This window comes from Aspergillus pseudodeflectus (genome assembly GCF_044049435.1).
Source record: "Aspergillus pseudodeflectus strain CBS 756.74 chromosome Unknown BJX68scaffold_16, whole genome shotgun sequence".
NCBI classification, from domain to species: Eukaryota; Fungi; Ascomycota; class Eurotiomycetes; order Eurotiales; family Aspergillaceae; genus Aspergillus; species Aspergillus pseudodeflectus.
In genome coordinates, this window is record NW_027263792.1 from 495,274 (window position 1) to 513,046 (window position 17,773).

Below are 17,773 nucleotides of genomic sequence, written 5' to 3' on the forward strand. Positions count from 1 at the left end.
CTAGATGTAGATGCATATATCTCGGGTTCCATAAATAGTCCCAGTCTTCTCTTCTTCTTTCCTCTTTCTTTCTCCTGATAGAACAAAGTAGCATGCCGTACGGAAGCATACCTTGCCGACTGCAGACTGCAGTTCTTTGCCCCGGAGGTTAACCACAGGGGTATAATCCAGACTAGTCCAGGCAAACAACAATCCGGCGTCACACAGCATTCAGATCTGAAAGGTCTTTGTTATTGGGTACAAATGCCTCGTTTTCCTTTTCTAGATTTTTGCATCAACTGTGAACGTTTCATCTTCAAGACCCGCTTCAACCTACCCTGTTCTGTAGTTGGTATATGAATTCTTACTCCTACTCTTCTGTCGCACACACATCCCTCCTTGACTGGTCTGGAATAGTGCATTACCACTTGATGGTCATTTATCCACTCCTAGTGCTGCTACCTGGAAGTTACCACTATAGTCCCTCTCGGAAGCCAGAATATCAGGCACCGGTTGAACAGTCTTTTCTAGTTTCGACAAATAGTCACTGTCGAACACCGATTTCTTGGAGGAAGCTCCTACGCAGCCTTTATCTCCTACAACGAGATTAACAACGACAGCGATACCGACACCAGCACATTCTCTGCCATCACTACCAGCAACATAAGTTGAAGCAGACCTACAACTAAGGCCTCTCAATGCAGACACGCAACCCATGTCGGGGATCAAGAAGGGTGGAGTTTGCGTATGTATACCCTTTCTTGCCGATGTCTCGTTGCCCCTTGCCTTCCTACCGTTGTTGTAGTCATCGCTTCTCCCTCTTCTGTTTCATTTAAAGCAGACGGCGCAGGCTAATCGGTATACTGCCTTAGATTGCCAGGAAACGAATGTAGAACGACCGTTGCACGTGGTCATTCGCATTCACATGCCCATGGATATACCCATTCCTACACAACTACGAGGCCCAACCATGCCAATTCAGGATGCCCAGGACACCACGACGAGCACAGCTACGACCGCTACATTCTCTTCAAAGCACCCACTTCAGACCCTAATCCTTGCGGACATGGCCATGGGCATGGATACGGGTGTGAAGGACGATGTGGCCGACAACACGACAATGGAGGGTGCTGCTCCGCGTCTCAGCACCATTCCTGTTATGACGGTCAATGTGGGAACCAGTGCCAGGAACTAAGTCAACTTCGCTGCATCGCTGCCGCTGCCGCCGCCTTTCCTTGTGCTGGTGCTGGTGCTGTGGCCGCGAGCGCGAGTGCGACGGCTGACGCGCAGAATATGTCTGTTCGAGCTACGGCGCAGACATATCGTGGCCATGACCATGCCCATCGCCACCAGTATCAAAGTCGATGTGCAGAGGCCTGTGGGAATGAATGTGCGAGTTATAATCCGTGCGGTGGATGTGGTGGTGGGTGCCAGGAACAGTGCGGGAGCAGCGGGCAGGAGATTCATTGTTGTGTGTCAGTTGGGCCAGTGAGGGATTCGACCTCGAGATGTAGAGGACGGTGTCAGGAGGGGTATGCGTATGGGCCTCCGTTACCTGTTGTGGTGGATGTTGCCCGTGGGAATTGCCGTGCCCGGTGCTAGGTGGCTTGAGTTATAATGTGGTAACCAGGTTAGAACTTAGACTGAGCAAATCAGCACGTTGCTTTTGGACGAAAGGTTTGTCTATGATCAGTTTAAGCCTTTTATTTTCATAACTTAATACAGAACAACCAACATAGGAAATATAATGATGTCAATGCTACACGGAGACGACTAGCAGGGCTAGACTAGAGAGATACAAAATTGGTCGGGATTATGATGATGCGATTGGGTTGAGGAGTTTAGAAGTGGATGGCCTTGGAGTAGGTGGCCATGGCAGCCTCCTTGAAGGCCTCGGCGAGGGTGGGGTGGGCGTGGCACGTCCGGGCGATGTCCTCGCAAGAGGCGCCGTACTCAACGGCAAGGGTGGCCTCGGCGATCATCTCACCGGCATTGGGGCCGATGATGTGCACACCGAGAATGCGGTCGGTCTCAGCGTCGGCAATAAACTTGACCTGACCCTCAGTGTCGAGGTTGGTCTTGGCGCGGGAGTTGGCGCTGAAGGGGAAGGAGCCGACGCGGTACTTGATGCCAGCGGCCTTGACTTCCTGCTCGTTCTGGCCGACCCAAGCGACTTCAGGGTGTGTGTACATGACGCTGGGGATGGCACCGTAGTTGACGTGGCCGTATCCCTTCTTGATGTACTCGATAGCGGCAACGGCCTCCTCCTCAGCCTTGTGGGCAAGCATGGGGCCGAAGGTGCAGTCACCGATGACGCGGATGTGAGAGACCTTGGTGCGGTACTCCTGATCGATCACAAGGCGACCCCGGTCGTCCTTCTCGATTCCGGCGTTCTCGAGTCCAAGACCCTCGGTGTATGGGCGGCGGCCGATGGCGACGAGGACAACATCCGCATCCAGGGTCTCCTCCTTGCCACCCTTGGCTGACTCCACGGAGAGCGCGATAGTAGCACCGCTGTCATCACCCTTGGTGACCTTGAAACCGGTCTTGAACTTGATGCCCTGCTTCTGGAGGATCTTCTGGGCCTGCTTGGCGATGTCGGCGTCCATACCGGGACCACCGATCTGGTTCAGGAATTCGACGACGGTGACTTCGGATCCGAGGCGAGACCAGACGGAGGCCTAGAAGTATATGTCAGCACAAGAACAAATGTAGTGCCTCGAAGAGCATACCATCTCCAGACCAATGATACCACCACCAATGACAACCATCTTCTTGGGAACCTCCTTCAGGGAAAGAGCGCCAGTGCTGGTGATAATTCTCTTCTCATCAATGTTCAAGCCGGGGAAGGGAGTGGCCTCACTACCAGTGGCAATGATGATGTTCTTTCCGCGGAGAGTCTGCTCACCACCATCCAACAGGTTGACCTTGACAGTGTTCTGGTCAACGAGCGCACCGGTACCCTTGACGTACTCGACACCGTTCTTCTTGAACAGGAACTCGATACCCTTGGTCAGACCGTCAACGGAGGTGTCCTTGGCGGCCATCATCTGCTCAAGGTTCAATTTGACGTCACCGACCTCGATACCGCGTTTTTTCGTGTCGTGCAGGATCTGGTGGTAGAGGTGGGAGTTGTTGAGAAGGGACTTTGAAGGGATACAGCCGACGTTGAGACAGGTGCCTCCGAGGCGGCCGCGCTTCTCGATACATGCGGTCTATGTCGGAAGAGAATTGCTCAGCGGATAATTCAACAGGGTCAGCGGGGGCAGTTGCGAATCTCACCTTGAGGCCTTCTTGACCGGCCTTGATGGCGGCAACGTATCCGGCGACACCACCACCGATAATCACAACATCGTGTTCAGCTATCCGAGCGCATCCAAAAATTAGCTAGCGGTTTTTCGAAGTGTTGGGCGACCTCCCCAACCGAATTCGCGGGGATCCAAGAGATGCAACCTACCAGATTCTGAGGCGTAACCACGGGTAGAGCGAAGGATAGGGAGAGTAGTAGCTGGAACGAAATGCGAGGGGACAGGTTGGGGACGAGCAGAGCGGATAGCAGCCCGCGGTGTCGTCCGCGGCAGTAGACTCCGGAACATGGCGAGAAGAGTGACGGGACGGGAAACCGAGATTATAGGTAATTAAGAGAGCAGTATCGACTCAATCCTCCAGGTACACAAGCTGGGAGGAAAGGAGAAGCGAATGGCAAGGGAAGGGAGGTTGAACGGTGATCGCGGAAAAAGGATGTTGAAGCTTTCGAACTGGAGACGAAACTGCCAGCAAGAGCAGAAGCTGGCGGCCCGGTACCGTGACCGTATCGTCGCGTATGTAATCATTTCTCAGCCACTCAGCGGCCGATTATTTCGCTCATCGGGCTGCCTGCCGTGTCTCTCCCAGCGAGATATCTCACCACTGGCAGGATTAATATCTCAAAATTGCAATACCGAGTGCTCATTATCTATCTCTTATCTGGGCGTCTGCTGTTTCTTACGAGGGGTAGCGTTCCAACGTGTATTCAACGTGACGGATATCCGGCCAAGCGGAAAGCCCCGGTCAGTGGATAAGAATAAACCCTATCAAATACACTCCTGTGCAGCTCACTGCTGCCCAGGTGTGTCAACTATTTACTCCGTTGGGAGGTCATTCCGATCCTTCATACAGAGCACTACCAATGACAGGTGCTGTCGACAGCAAACTATGCGGTTTCTCCGCAGCCGCGAGTATCCGCGGGTAACGCAGAACAGCATTACGATGGCTACCGTCGGCGTCTAGCATCGGGATCGGGCATGAGTTGGAGTCTGGGGTCGCTGGTTGCTCTGATGCAATAGCCTATTATCATGATTCATTATTGGGCGTCGTGGCTCGCAAGCTACATACGTATACGGACCTACAACCTAAATGTTGTCCGAAGCCGATGCTTTACGATATATTTTTTGCAACCCAGGTCGCGCAGACTCGCACACAGCCAACATAGGACAAATGATTTACCATGTCAGATTACGACTATCAGGTTTTCAGCACACAGCCGCTGGTATGCTGACAATGTAGCCATGATATATGGTGAGACATTTACCGACAGGTTGCCTACATTCATTACCAAGTCCATGTGTTGCTTTGTGAGCGGCTTTTGCTAGCACGACGGCTTCACTTATGAATTACATGGTGCTTCCAAGCTGCCCCAAAGCACACGTGCACTTGACGCAAGGGCTTTCATGAGCAATAGACTTGTACCACGAACTCAACCTTCTCCCAGAGGTGTCTATTGGCGAGGAAGCGCGCCATAACATGCAATCTGGACCAGCGGTATGTGAGGCGATGAACAGGGAACTAAATCAGTATGCTTCTATGGACGACTACAGCTACTGCCTGCGAGAACATCCAGTTCCTGGCGCTTTTCTGACCGGGGATACCTGTGTGCGGTCGATGCTGGACAAAAAGAAAAAAAGCCCCCATTAAAGCACTAGTTCATCCAAATTCGATATTCTGCCTCGTGTTTGACATCACGGAGGACAAGAGACTTGACCTTAAGGAAATGGCGCCGGCCGCCCGACCTGTTGATACAAAGCCATGGAACTCTTATATATCCCGCCCCATGCTTACCTATCCACCATGGGCAAAGATCTCCTGACCCTCATGGCTGTATGGAATTGCTACGCACGATTCCGCCGGCCCACGGTGATATATAGGCGAGACTGAGTGTATAGTCCGTGCTATGCCGCAACCTGTCTTTGCAGAATGCTGGCTCTTGCAGTCTGAAGAAGACCAATTCCCTGTATTCGCCAGGTGGTCTATGCGCGTTGCATCATTAAAATAACTTATCCTGGCTGAACATCTTGATCGCTGAAAATGAGCTGCCGGTAATAACCTGGCATCCACAGCGTGCGCGCGAGTTAATGTATGCAGAATTCGCTCGTCGGCAGTCTTCCATGACATCCAAAGTGGCCCGCGTGTGCATACATGCAGACTACCAGGATACATTCGATAGTTTGAGTACTGTTCCAGATGTATGGCTCGTGATTGACTCTTACCATTGCACCAACAAGAATTACCACGAGACAATCAATTTTAGGATAGTGGAATTGGCATGGAGATCGACGAGCTAGAAAGACCAGAAGACGACGGGGCGGGATTTCATTCCCTCTGCGTGCTAGAACAGGGGTTGCAGAGAAGCGACGGCTCCCAATCCATGTACTTGATCCGGTATATCACAACAGACGATGTAGGCCACAAGGCCCTGGGGCTGCAAACTATAAGCTCGACTGCGGGCCAGGTGCTACTGCGTGCTTGCGTGGTTGATCCAGCGACTTGGCCTGTGCAGCTGTACAAGGGGTCAAACTCAATGATGTATACCGGCATGCGCCGTTTGCGGAACAACAGGCCGCAACCTGTGGGACTCGGCCCGCGACCACGTGTGGTTATCCCTGACGAGGGCAAGGGAAGGGACGGGGACGGTGAGGGAGTCTGTTCGGCAGCACCGTGGTGCCTCTTGAAGCCTGAGAATTAGTTCACTCTCATGCATCAGGGTCATGCCGTGGTCATTATGCATAAAACGTGATCGGGAGAGGAGATGCCGAAGCTTAGCCGAAGCTCGTCGCAAAGCTTGTCAGGGATGCCGAGGACGCCGAGAGCTTCCTTATAGATGGTGACATGACCGCATCAAGTTATCAGCCCTCAATTCTTGCAGAAACAGGAAGAGCATGGGGTAGCTTAAAGTACTGCCCGTACCGAGTCCCTTTTTTCATCCTATAACGCTCGCGATCGTCCTCGTTAACTCTCAAAGAGGAAAGTCGGAGGATTTCCGAGCGCAACCTCACAACCCGCCACCAGCCCGACCAGGAATCCCCAGACTCTCCCCACAAAGCCTCCATTCGCTCGCTCTCAACTTTGAAAAACCAAATCAACCAATGAGAATGGCCCGTTCCTGTCCTGCAAATCTGGACCAGGCCTTTCCCCTCCAAATCGGTCCCGTATCTCGTGTTGCTGCCCGTGAAGTTCCCGATCCTTCAGTCCGGATTCCCGATCATGGGCTCATTCACTCCAATCCTTGCAGGTTTTGGGCGGGTGCGCTCGAGCTGTGGACTCGGTCGAGTCATCCTCGTGTTTTCGAGTGGAGGAAGATGACTCCATTGGCGTGCTCTCCATTCACAGTCGCTCTCCCACCGGGATGTAACCATATTCGTCAAACCCAGGCTTTCCATGACCTCAGACCCTGTTTTTATCCGGTTGGTCTTTGATGGACATCGCGGTTAAATGCCGTGTAACCCCACACATCCTCACTATTTATCTCTTGAGTTCCCACTGTCAGGCGGAGCGTACCTAAAAGTGACTGATCCATTGTCCCAAGAGTCATACACCAAGGTAGCCAAAATGAGCGACCAAATCTCCTCATGGAACGTGGTCCACCGCTATGAGAAGCGCAGCCTTCTCATAGCCATCAACAGCGTCGCCGCCCTTTCAATCCTCTTCTTTGGTTACGACCAAGGCATGATGGCCGGAGTCAACAACAGCAAGGACTACATTGACCTCATGGGCTTCGGCTACACAGAGATGAAAGACGGCCATCCTGCTCCCGTGGTGACTGACAGCCTGCTCCAGGGCGGTATTGTCTCTGTCTACTATCTCGGAACCCTCTTTGGCGCGCTCCTTGGCGGCTGGACTGGTGACAAGGTTGGGAGAATTAAGACGATTGCGTCTGGGGCAGTTTGGGCAATATTTGGGGCTGCCCTGCAGTGTTCCGCGCAGAACCATAATTGGATGATTTGCTGTATGTTGGATGTATTAAGTGGTGTGATGGTTACAACTACTGACAGGTGCAGCGCGCTTCATCAACGGTATTGGAACTGGTATCCTCAATGCGATTGTTCCGGTTTGGGCTACTGAGACGGCTGAACATACGAGTCGTGGTCAGTTCATCGCGATTGAGTTCACGCTGAACATCTTTGGTGTCGTTTTGGCGTACTGGCTCGAATTGTAAGTGCCTACAATATCTCTCCGACAAGATGGGCTTGTATGAGCACTATATAGAACTATACTAACGAGTTAGTGGCCTCTCCTTCATTGACAACGGCGCCTCTCCCTTCCGCTGGCGCTTCCCCATTGCCTTTCAAATCATCTTCCTAATTGTACTCTTCAGCGTTGTCTGGTTCTTCCCGGAATCTCCTCGCTGGCTCGTCAAAGTCGGCCGTGAACAAGAAGCCCGCTACATCCTTGGCCGTCTCCGCGGAAGCAGTGACGAGGATGCAGTCCGTGCCGAGGCCGAGTTTCAAGATATCCTGAGCGTTGCAGAGATGGAGAAGTCCATGGGGCATAGTACCTCGTATCTGGCTATGCTGTTTGGGTATAAGACGGGCAAGTTGCATTTAGGGAGGAGAGTGCAGCTTGTGGTTTGGTTGCAGATTATGCAGGAGTGGGTTGGGATTGCGGGTGTTACGGTTTGTATGTGTCGTCTTTTTTTCTGATCGAATGTGGAACCTGGTAGGACGCCACTAATATTCTCAGATGCACCAACTATCTTCAGTATCGCCGGCTTCGACTCCATGAAAAGCCAATGGATCAGCGGTCTAAACAACGTCTTCTACATGGTACGCACCCCATCGTTCAAACCCTCACTTATAAAAAAAAACCACTAATAGCATCAATACAGTTCGCAACCCTTGTCTGTGTGTTCACCCTCGACCGCATCGGCCGCCGCTGGACCCTCTACTGGGGCGCCACAGGCCAAGGCATCGCCATGTTCCTTGCCGGCGGCTTTTCCCGCCTCGCCATCAACGCCCGCGAGTCTGGAAACCTCTCGCGCGCCAACTCCTTTGGCGCCGCGGCCGCATCAATGGTCTTCATCTTCACGGCCATATTCGGCGCAACCTGGCTTACTGTTCCTTGGATCTACCCGGCCGAGATTTACCCGCTCGCTGTGCGTGCAAAGGGGAATGCATGGGGTGTTGTGGGATGGAGTATTGGGAATGGATGGCTGGTGAGCACCGCATTCTTCATAATAAAAAGTCATTTGTTAACCTTTGATGTATAGACCCTCCTCTGCCCTGTAATGTTCGAATCCATTGGCGAAAAAACACTCTACGTCTTCGCCGCCAGCAACGTCATCACCATTCCCATGGTCTGGGCGCTGTACCCGGAGAGTAACCAGCGCACGCTGGAAGACATGGATCTACTCTTTGCGGCGGATACACCATGGGTATGGGATGCAGAGAAGACGTTTGCAAGGTTGAAGGCAGAGAATCCCGGGTTTGTTGAGACTGCCGCGAGGAAGAATAGTGTGCTTGATGAGGAGGCTGGGGCTGGAAAGCCGGGCGTTAGTTTGGAGCAGAGGGAGGATGCTGGCAAGTAGATGCCTAAGATGTCGTGCTGGTGGTAGAGGCGGTCGGGGTGGGATGGAGGGATATGACGGAGGCAGGCAGGTGATACGGAGAAGGCCTGTCTCTTTGGCTAAGAAATCGAATAGATATAGAGAGCCCCGTTTGGAGGTATCGATCGGTACCACCTACCGACTCCCCGAGACTTCAAACGCCGATGAAATACCTTTTTTCAGCGGAGTAGATGTGCCCGTGCGTATCTCATTCATGAGAGACAAGGACAACATCTACTAAAAACCCCAGAACCCGGCAGTATTCGCTGGAACACAGCCTCAAGTCTCAATACCATCTGCCCACACATCAGCCCAATCTTCCCCCAGCAAGCCTCGCAGCGCCCGCCAACCAGCTCCCGGAATAAGCGACGCTTTGCGCCGCTGGCGACCTGGAATGGTTTTCCTGCCTAGATCCCTGGCCCCTAAGCCAAGTACCCATGTCGGGCGAGCATGTTGATACCCTTTCAACTCCAGGCTCAGAGCAAGAGCGATATCTGCGATTTTCACACTCACTCGAAGGTCGAAGCGGAAATCAAACTCGGCAACCGAACGGGTTTGCCTGTAGCCTGTTCATACCCATCCAATCGACCCCTGCAAGTCCCGTTTCAGATGCCCACCTAACCTTCGTCAGGCAAGCAAAGCAGGCAGGATCCAATTCGATAGATCGCTTCCTCGCTCCAACCAGTATCCGAATCAACCGGTCGGAATCGATCGCCAAGGGCTGTTGTGGGTGAGTGTGGTTGGCTGGTGCTGCAGAGATGGTTACATATGGCGCTGGGGAGTTGATGTAGTAGGCTCAGGGATCTGGTTGGGTTGGGAATTCGACTGGGGGGTATGCAGTGCAGTGGGAGTCGAGTCGGAGCTGAAATGGATGGGATTGTGAGATTGGGTAAATATATAATGCATTGGGGGTTCCGGTTTTCTCTCTGCTTAGATTACTTTTCATTCTGTGTCGTACTTGAACTGAGCCGCAAGATTTGTATACAGATATCTATACCTTACCTAGATATCAAGAATGCATTCCCTCACCATTAATCTCACTCTCGCTCTTTTCTCCCTCCTCACTCCCATAATTCACGCGCAAAACTTCACCACTTTCCACGACTACCTCTCCACCTACATCCCGAACTGCATCCTCGATTGCACAATCTCGGCCGCAGAGCGCGGCACGGAGTGCGGTTCAGGATCCGTGTCGAGCACCGACGCCGACGACATCGACTGCCTGTGCGATGCGTTCTGGCATACAAACGGCCGCTTCGTGCAAGACTTTTCGGAGTCCATGGCGCGGTGTGTAACGGATGCGAGGTGCTCGCTTGATGAGCTGGAGGATGTTGCGAGGGTTGATCCGTGGACGCTTTTTGATGGCGTGGATGGGTTGTGTGGGGGTCGGCATGGGCATGATCATGATGACGATGATGATAGCAACAATAGCAATGATGATGAGACGAGCAACAGTAACAGCAACAACAGCAATAGCGATGATACACAGGACTCGAGCAGTGATACCGCGAACGATACCAGTGACAGCAGCACCAGTAGTAGCAGCAACAGTGGGGATGATGATAGTAAGTTTACCTAATCCTCTGGCTCTAGGCCCCTATTGACATGGTATCTAGATGGTGCAGCTTCTATCGCCTCTCGTTCCATCACTGCCCTGGCTGCTGGCGCTCTGGTGGTGCTTGCTGCTTTCTGATTGATTACGATTTGAATATAAACGAGTATTCAGTTTGTTTGGAGGGCGAGTCTCTGACAGGAAAAACATGGAAGGAGTATACTTCGGATCGGCATAGGCATGATTGTAAGTAGTTGAATGGACGTACTTGAGTATATAGCTGAATTGAATGAAGTCAGTTCCGATCAAGCCGTATACTAGATTCGAAAAGAGAAGAGAGTGTAATGACATCCGATTGGAGAGTGGCCTCGCTCGCGACTAGAGACGTTGCTCTAGATGAAATGAAGTTGACGGCGAGGATTGATGCTCGAGAGGCGAAGCTTCCATATTGGTGGCATAATAGGACCTCCTCGAAGGTTTTTCGCCTCTTACGATTCAAAGCTCATGACTGCCCAGTGGTTTTATCAATGACCAGAGGTCTCAGCCCAGATACAATATCAATTAGGCAAATGTACGACACAAGCAATCTCATAAGCAATCGGGCTTGTGATAAGGCGCAAGCAATGCTGTATACCAGTTAGGAGGATTTAACACCTCGGATTACCATAGACCAAATGCGACGTGCACGCCTACATCAACAGCACCGCCCTTAGAGGTGAATCACCTGTTACCCAATCGCCACCCCATGTCATTGCTTTCACCCTGCTTCACCCTGCTTCCCGGATCTACTTCCTAGTCGGAAAATTCGGGGAATTTTCAAGCCACAAGAGCCTCCATTAGTCCGGGAATTAGAGTGCTGCCGGCTCACCTATCGTAAACTCAAATGGCACGCTAATACCTTGAGAGCAACTGCGCCTTGCGCCTGCTGCGCCCTGAGCCTTGCGGTCCCAGCCCTAGTTCGATAGACTGGACATCCAGGAGACCTCGGTAATCGAGCTCATGGGGCACTGCTTGATTGTAGCTGTGAACCTTGGAGGAGCTGTTCTCCACATCGGACGAGGGTATTCCGACTCCCGCTATAGATGGCTGGTTTGGGGAGATACGAGTGCGAGCAGTGGGCACCTGACTGGGAATGCCATTCCCTCCATGACGCACGTCGCATGTCAACCGGGTGGGTTCTGTCCGAGAAAACACTGGGGGGTGAAGTGCGGAATCTGAGCTCGCGTATGGAGCCCAACTTGATTTGTCCAGTAACTTGAGAGAAACTTAAAGTCACAAGACCATATTTGAGCCCAGCCAAGACTCCAAGTGTCAAGACCAACAAGGATCCCGGTGAACCTCACGCCAGAGTTTAAGCAAGGTCAAGAAGAGGCTCAAGCGGGGAAAATCGGAGGCGGATAAAATCCCCGCAATCTCCGGGAAGAACAGCAACTCATATCGTTCTGTGGCTGGTGCCAGCCGTGGCTTGTGAGCACTAGCCACTGTGAGCTTGGAGATACGTGGCGGAATCGGCTTCGAGTTAATCCGGACCCTTTTCCAGCTCCAACTGCCAAAAGCACAGCTGGCATGAGTTAGAGGAGCACATCCAACGTCTTCAATACTCGCCAACTTGCCGTTTTCTCCAACTTCTTCTTTTCTCTGCTTGATTGACGCGCCGCAACACGATAATCAGTCAATATGTCCGACCAGGTCCAAGAATTGCTCAACATCCCTCAGGAGTTCCTCAAGGATGGCATGCAGTTTGTCAAGCGCAGCCAGAAGCGTATGTCTTGCATTCCTCCTGTTGGCTTACTTTATCGATGCTGGGCGGCAATTGAGAACGGAAGCTGACTCTACGTACAGCCGACAAGCGCGAATTCATCAAGATCAGCCAGGCTGTCGGCACCGGGTTCCTAATCATGGGATTCATCGGGTACATTGTTAAGCTGAGTATGTTGCCGCTCCCAAAGGTTTCGGTGTGTTTGGTACTAATCAAATCAGTCCACATTCCCGTGAACAACGTCCTTGTCGGCGGTGCTTAAGTTCTTTGATACAATTTTCGATGGCGGACGGTCGAGTCGAATATCCGAAAGCGCACGTCGACGTCGAACCAGGCATAAGCCTACCCAACCGGAGCCATCACAACCGATAAATGAGTCAACTGGAGAGTGGGAAAGAGAGGAGAGGAACTGAAACGTATACCCGCACCACATCGACCGTGAAAGCGTGCAATTGTATAGTCCGACGGCGGCTGAGTCGGAAGGGGGGCAGATCTAGACCCGTCGTATGTCGAAGGGGGAGGATCTGCGATATCGCATAACTGCTACGTGCATGTATGGGGCCTGAATCAGGGCGGCGTTAGTGTTGCTTTTTAACCTACTTCGTTTGTGTTCTTAATATACCAGACCAACCTTTGCTCTTTTGGCCAATGGTTTCTCATCCTGTTCGCATGCGCTTGAGCGAGCCCCTGACGGCTTTTCGCGCCTCCCTCCGAAGTTCAGAGGACTCCTACCCCCACGCTTATTGGAAGGCACTGTGGTGATCAGCGCTATATCCTGACTCGACACCGGGCCTGGACAGGTCGAGACAATTGTTTCACTGGTCTTCGTCTGCAGCCGGTCGATCCATCGCTCAGGGGTATGCAGTAGCTCTATACATTTTCTCTGAAAGCGTATGCGTAGATAACACCTTCGGCGTCAAACGAGGAAAAAGCAACCTGCCATCGAAGGCGCCCTCAAGTTGAGTCTTCCTCGTCAGTCCGTCTAATTTCGCATACAGGGAAAAGCAATGCGGCCGTTACTTCCCACAATATCTGGACTAGTATTGAGTCCCCGATCAGAGAGGCGAATTTTCTAGTCAAGCCTGACCTGAGCGACACGACGACGGACCCGGCCCGTTACTCCGATCGGCGAGGAACCGTCAGTACTAGTAGTGGTCACAACCGTCACATCTTTTGCGAGCGTGCGGGATGGCAATTAATCCAATCCTTCAACCGTGATTGGCCAATTCCCAGACAACGCTGACTGAGAGCGCCAAATGCCATCATCGCCTACAAATTCCAGCTCCCCAGCCTTCGCGACTCGCAATCCATGCAGATTGATGATCTCCAGTCCATCCACATCCTCAACGAAACTTAACCTCTCGGAATTCAAGGATCAGTGACTTGCCAATCAACCCGAAACCTTGGACACCTTCCATCAGCCTTCGACATCCCTTCCATGATCCGTTCCTTCGCATCAAACGTCACGCCTGGAACAGACCAGACCACAGATCAAACCAGACCGACACCATCTAGACCCCCAGCTGGCTCAATCACACGGTACCACGCCACATACACCACACTAAATCCTCCGAATTAAGCCAGTTGATCCAGGGACCAGTGAGAGACACAAAGAAATCAGGACAAGACAGCGCTTACCTTATTCTGGTAGTCATCCTGCGCTGCTGCGACACCGCCCAAAGAGGGAAGACACTAGAAGCCGCGCTAGAACACTCAGCAGCCCCACCCTCCTCCAGACTGTGGTCGCACAACAGTCCACTTCGAGGCGAGGCCAAAAACTCGGCCAGCCGAGTGAGCAGTCGCTGCGTTGCGTATCCTGCCCCTCGTCATTCCGCAGCACGAATCCACGCACTCCACCGCGCATAATACCAGAGAGCAAAGGGCGGAAAGTGTAAAAGTATACGTATTGGAAAAGCAAAATGCCCGGGCCTGCTGCTGTTGCTCCACTCTCTGGCCCCCACGAGTCCGACCCTCCTTCCTGCGGGCAGTCCCCAGGCCCAGACCCACTTCTCGACATCAACAACGAAGACCAAGGCCAACTCCACAAGGATCCAACCACAACCGATCATGACGCCACAATCCTCCTCCTTATTCCACATGCAGCTGCAGGCTTCGCCGGCGTCAACAAAGAACAGCGCAGCATTGCATTTGGCAGCCATCCCAACCAGACAATGAAAGATGCCGCTGCAGAAAACTCAATCGCCCCCTCGGCCACATGCTCAATCAAAGAACAGTCCCCGTCGTCCCGGGAACTGGAACTGGCACAGGCACAGGCACAGGAACAGAACCAGCAAATCCTGAAACTAACAAAGAAAATCTCCATGCATCCAACACTGACCTCTTTCCGAAAACGGACGTACATGTGCCTTCTTGCGATTCCGCGTGGTCGCTGGACGACCTATGCTGCGCTGGCGAAGCATTTGGATTCGAGCGCGCGCGCAGTGGGGACTGCAATGCGCCTGAATCCATTTGCGCCGGGGGTTCCCTGTCATCGTGTTTTGAATGTCGATGGGGGATTGGGCGGGTACATGGGGACGCCTCCTGAGAAAGTCAAGGGAAAGAAAGGTGCCGGGAGGGGAAGTAAATTAGTGGGCAAATTGGAGCGGAAGAGGAGGTTGCTCGAGAGTGAGGGGGTGATATTCGATGAGAGGGGAAAGGCAAGGGGAAGTGTCTATGTAGACTTTCCCACCACATAGATAACTACAAAGCTACTTGGAAAGAGAAGAATTGATTGCGCGGTTATGTCGTGTATCTTGTATCGCGTTCATGTGAATGATGCCAGGTATCGTATCTCCAACGCCGACCATCTATAGTGTATAACTAACAAAAAGACAGGATAGAATAATCAAGAAAAAAGTAAAAGCAAAAAAGTAGGTGAAAAAACTAGATGCGAGTCTCATAACGCCGTCCAGTCCAAGTCCACAGTCCAGTCCCATTCCGCATTACTCGTCAACCATAAGAAGAATGTGACGAATCGAATCGAGTCGAGTCTTCGAAAAAAAAAATGACGAAAAGAAGAAGAAATGGTATAAAACAGAAGCTCTCAAGAAGTATAAGAATCAGAACCAGGTAGTATAAGAACAGATGTCCAGGATCGCAGTAGGCCAGAAGAGCAAGGTTGTATGTATACGGTGCGGGGATGAAGAGAGGTCGGAGTACATAGGGAGACGTTTAGGTCAGCTTCGTGCGCTTGGCGGCGCGGCGCTTTGGCACGTCCATGTGGTGGTAGGAGCGCAGGTGCTCGATGAGGTGGTCGCGACGTGGGAAGCCGTTGTTGTCCTTGCGCGAGCAGTCGGCGACAGGGCAGTTCTGAAAGACCGGGTAGTGCACGGTTGACTGATGGCGTTTCAGGTCGGCTGGGCGCGTGAAGCTCTTGCCACAGTCTTCGCATGCATAGGGTTTGGCAGGCCTGATATAGTCAGATCTGGTTTCAGAATCAGTGGGGGATTGGGTGAGCATACTTGGGTGCCTCCTGGCTCAGGCCGTCGAGAGGAGGGAACATCCCTTGGTCGAGGGGTGGCATGGATGTTGGCGACCAGGCCGGCGTGGAGCTGGAAGGGAAGGAGGTGGGCGGTGTGTCCATGAGGGGGAGAGGTTCAGGCGTGTACATGGGGAATGTTGGGTTAAAGTCGTAGACTGTGCTCTCGAAGGACGAGGGTTCGAATGTCGGCTGGTTGAGCGGGAAGTCATTGATACTTCCAGGGCTGGTCGCAGTGCCACTTCCATTGCCGTGCATCAGGCGGTACATGTCCAGGAATCCAAAGCTGGAATCATCACTGACGGTGGAGTAGGACGAGTTGGACGAGTATGAGGAGTAAGACGAGAAGGACGAAGAGGACGGCTCCATTGGAGGGCAGGCAATAGGTTGGCTCTGCAGCGAGGTCAGCATTGTAGTGAGTAGGATGGCAGGGAAGGCAAATACCATTGTCTGAGAGAACATCTTGATGTTATTTTTTGTCAACTATGACTTGACAGAATGGATGGAGACTACGATGTGTTGAATCTGGGGAATGAAATCATGGGGGGTCGGCAGGTTGGGAGATAAAGCAGGTGACCGGGTGCAGGCACAGCTTTTATAATAGAATTTAGGAGGGCGAACCTGAATCGACGACCTGTGGAAGTCATCGACGTCGGTTTCGCACATGCATTAGATCCAAGAGACTAGTCCCGCCGTCAGGTTAGCGATACGAACATATCCATGGCGGAATATCACCTGAGCAAGCGCTCGTAGCAGACCAAAAATGTCCGGCTCTGGAAAAAGAAGGCCATGCATGGAGACTCGGCACAGATATTGGACGAGAGGGCACACAGCCACCCCAGTTGCCGGGCTGTCATTGGGGCAAAGCGACTGAGGCCATCCCTGCTAGCTTGGGTCGACTTGGCTAGCGTGCTGACGCTAGAAAAAGGATCGAAGCATTCGAAAGTTCTCCCAGCCTTCTAGTGCTTCTGGCGTTGTTCTGCCCCCCTCCCCTCGCCGAATAATAATGGCAGAAAGCGAGTGGTGATTGGCAAAGAGGGGACCAGGGAAAGCCCACACGGGCCGATTACTTGGAAGGGACAATCTGGCTCCATTTGGGCTCGAGCAGACGTCGTCATAGCGATCCCCCACACATCATTGCTAGTCGCAAGGCACTTGATATGAACGCTGCCTTTGCTGTACCCGGGCGGAACAGGCTGTGCCGAACCAGCCTGGCAGTTGAAAACAAGGGCAAAGACGGCAAGCACAAGTGAACCGAGAGACAGAATAACAAAAAGAGGGGGGTGCATGCGGCTCGAGTTCGTCTTGGGAGCGCCAATCAGCCTCTTGTCTGTGTCTGCAGTCGCGGTTGGACTTATCGTCGCTGAGGGCGCTGGGGAGGTGAACGTGCGGGATCGTCATTTGCTGCAGATACCTGGGCGTTATTTTTTTTCGGGGCCCTCCGATGGCCAAAGTACGAGTCAGTCCGTCTTTTGCTGAAGATGAAGTAATAATGTTCTTTTTCTCGGTTTCAGTCCAGTCTTGCGGCGGCCTCAATGAAAGACCACAACTCGGCACGATTTCCCCGGCGGGGCGTTTGAGGATCCGCACCAGGAGCGACAGCCTTGTCGGGCATCATCGATTCATCGTCATAAGGAATTCATTATAAGGATTTCATTAGTTCGAGGCATTAATCTGACTTGCGTTTGCCGGCAAGTGGTGTGTTGACGAGCGGTCTGAAAACAGGAGGCTGACTTCAAGGCAGACATGGTGGTCTGTCCTTCTCTAAGCCTGCCGCTCAGTCACCCACGATCACCTTCCTCAAGAGTCAACACTAAAGCGATCCTTCTTCACATCGCGCGCTAATTGAAAATCCCTCACCAAACTACCATGAGGCAACAATAGACGAACTCTTGATACAGTACCTAGTATCTAGTCTACAACAGCTTCACCAATGCTCGAGACACAAAGGGCCTGCACAAGGCCCTCGAGTTTCCTATTTTTATCAACGTAGACTTGACCTGATCTTCTTCTCGAGAGCGCGATTTCTTGATTCAGTTTATTTTATTCTATTTTTCAGCATAATTTTGCCAGGTTTATTTTATTTTCACGTTTGATTTTTGATTTTTCTTTGTCTGCGCCGATCTGGGCTCTTCAGTCCTCACAGCC

The 17,773-nt window shown here is 52.3% G+C and overlaps 7 protein-coding genes across 7 annotated transcripts; 5 read left to right on the forward strand and 2 right to left on the reverse strand.

The window, feature by feature from the left end:
- Positions 1-694: 694 nt before the first annotated feature.
- On the forward strand, positions 695-1,174 carry BJX68DRAFT_265816 (uncharacterized protein; the record flags this gene model as incomplete). Its single annotated transcript, XM_071045327.1, has 2 exons — positions 695-724; positions 785-1,174. 2 exons carry the CDS (start codon positions 695-697, stop codon positions 1,172-1,174), a joined length of 420 nt encoding a protein of 139 aa, XP_070900302.1.
- A 646-nt stretch (positions 1,175-1,820) lies between these two features.
- BJX68DRAFT_254628 (dihydrolipoyl dehydrogenase) lies at positions 1,821-3,575 on the reverse strand (the record flags this gene model as incomplete). The annotated part of the gene is made up of 4 exons (XM_071042906.1): positions 1,821-2,660; positions 2,712-3,194; positions 3,262-3,341; positions 3,437-3,575. The coding sequence occupies 4 exons, from the start codon at positions 3,573-3,575 to the stop codon at positions 1,821-1,823; spliced, it is 1,542 nt and encodes a 513-aa protein (XP_070900303.1).
- A 3,268-nt stretch (positions 3,576-6,843) lies between these two features.
- BJX68DRAFT_265818 (putative MFS monosaccharide transporter) lies at positions 6,844-8,818 on the forward strand (the record flags this gene model as incomplete). The annotated part of the gene is made up of 6 exons (XM_071045328.1): positions 6,844-7,240; positions 7,293-7,446; positions 7,520-7,911; positions 7,975-8,057; positions 8,120-8,446; positions 8,501-8,818. 6 exons carry the CDS (start codon positions 6,844-6,846, stop codon positions 8,816-8,818), a joined length of 1,671 nt encoding a protein of 556 aa, XP_070900304.1.
- An 836-nt stretch (positions 8,819-9,654) lies between these two features.
- On the forward strand, positions 9,655-10,574 carry BJX68DRAFT_63153 (uncharacterized protein). The gene has a single exon (XM_071049520.1). The coding sequence runs from the start codon at positions 9,852-9,854 to the stop codon at positions 10,413-10,415; it is 564 nt and encodes a 187-aa protein (XP_070900305.1). The 5' UTR covers positions 9,655-9,851; the 3' UTR covers positions 10,416-10,574.
- Positions 10,575-12,065: 1,491 nt separating this feature from the next.
- Positions 12,066-12,409, forward strand: BJX68DRAFT_254630 (translocon subunit SSS1; the record flags this gene model as incomplete). Its single annotated transcript, XM_071042907.1, has 3 exons — positions 12,066-12,150; positions 12,231-12,317; positions 12,369-12,409. 3 exons carry the CDS (start codon positions 12,066-12,068, stop codon positions 12,407-12,409), a joined length of 213 nt encoding a protein of 70 aa, XP_070900306.1.
- A 1,657-nt stretch (positions 12,410-14,066) lies between these two features.
- Positions 14,067-14,843, forward strand: BJX68DRAFT_265821 (MGMT family protein; the record flags this gene model as incomplete). Its single annotated transcript, XM_071045329.1, has 1 exon — positions 14,067-14,843. The coding sequence occupies one exon, from the start codon at positions 14,067-14,069 to the stop codon at positions 14,841-14,843; it is 777 nt and encodes a 258-aa protein (XP_070900307.1).
- Positions 14,844-15,139: 296 nt separating this feature from the next.
- On the reverse strand, positions 15,140-16,201 carry BJX68DRAFT_63479 (C2H2-type zinc finger protein). Its single transcript, XM_071049526.1, has 3 exons — positions 16,070-16,201; positions 15,609-16,018; positions 15,140-15,556 (listed from the first exon to the last, which is right to left on the reverse strand). The coding sequence occupies exons 1-3, from the start codon at positions 16,085-16,087 to the stop codon at positions 15,319-15,321; spliced, it is 666 nt and encodes a 221-aa protein (XP_070900308.1). The 5' UTR covers positions 16,088-16,201; the 3' UTR covers positions 15,140-15,318.
- Positions 16,202-17,773: the final 1,572 nt, after the last annotated feature.

Coding starts and splice junctions, on each gene's coding strand:
- BJX68DRAFT_63153 (XM_071049520.1), top strand. CDS start 9,852: ATGCATTCCCTCACCATTAATCTCACTCTCGCTCTTTTCTCCCTCCTC.
- BJX68DRAFT_63479 (XM_071049526.1), bottom strand. Junction 15,557..15,608: donor CTGAGCCAGGAGGCACCCAA/GTATGCTCACCC, acceptor TGACTATATCAG/GCCTGCCAAACCCTATGCAT.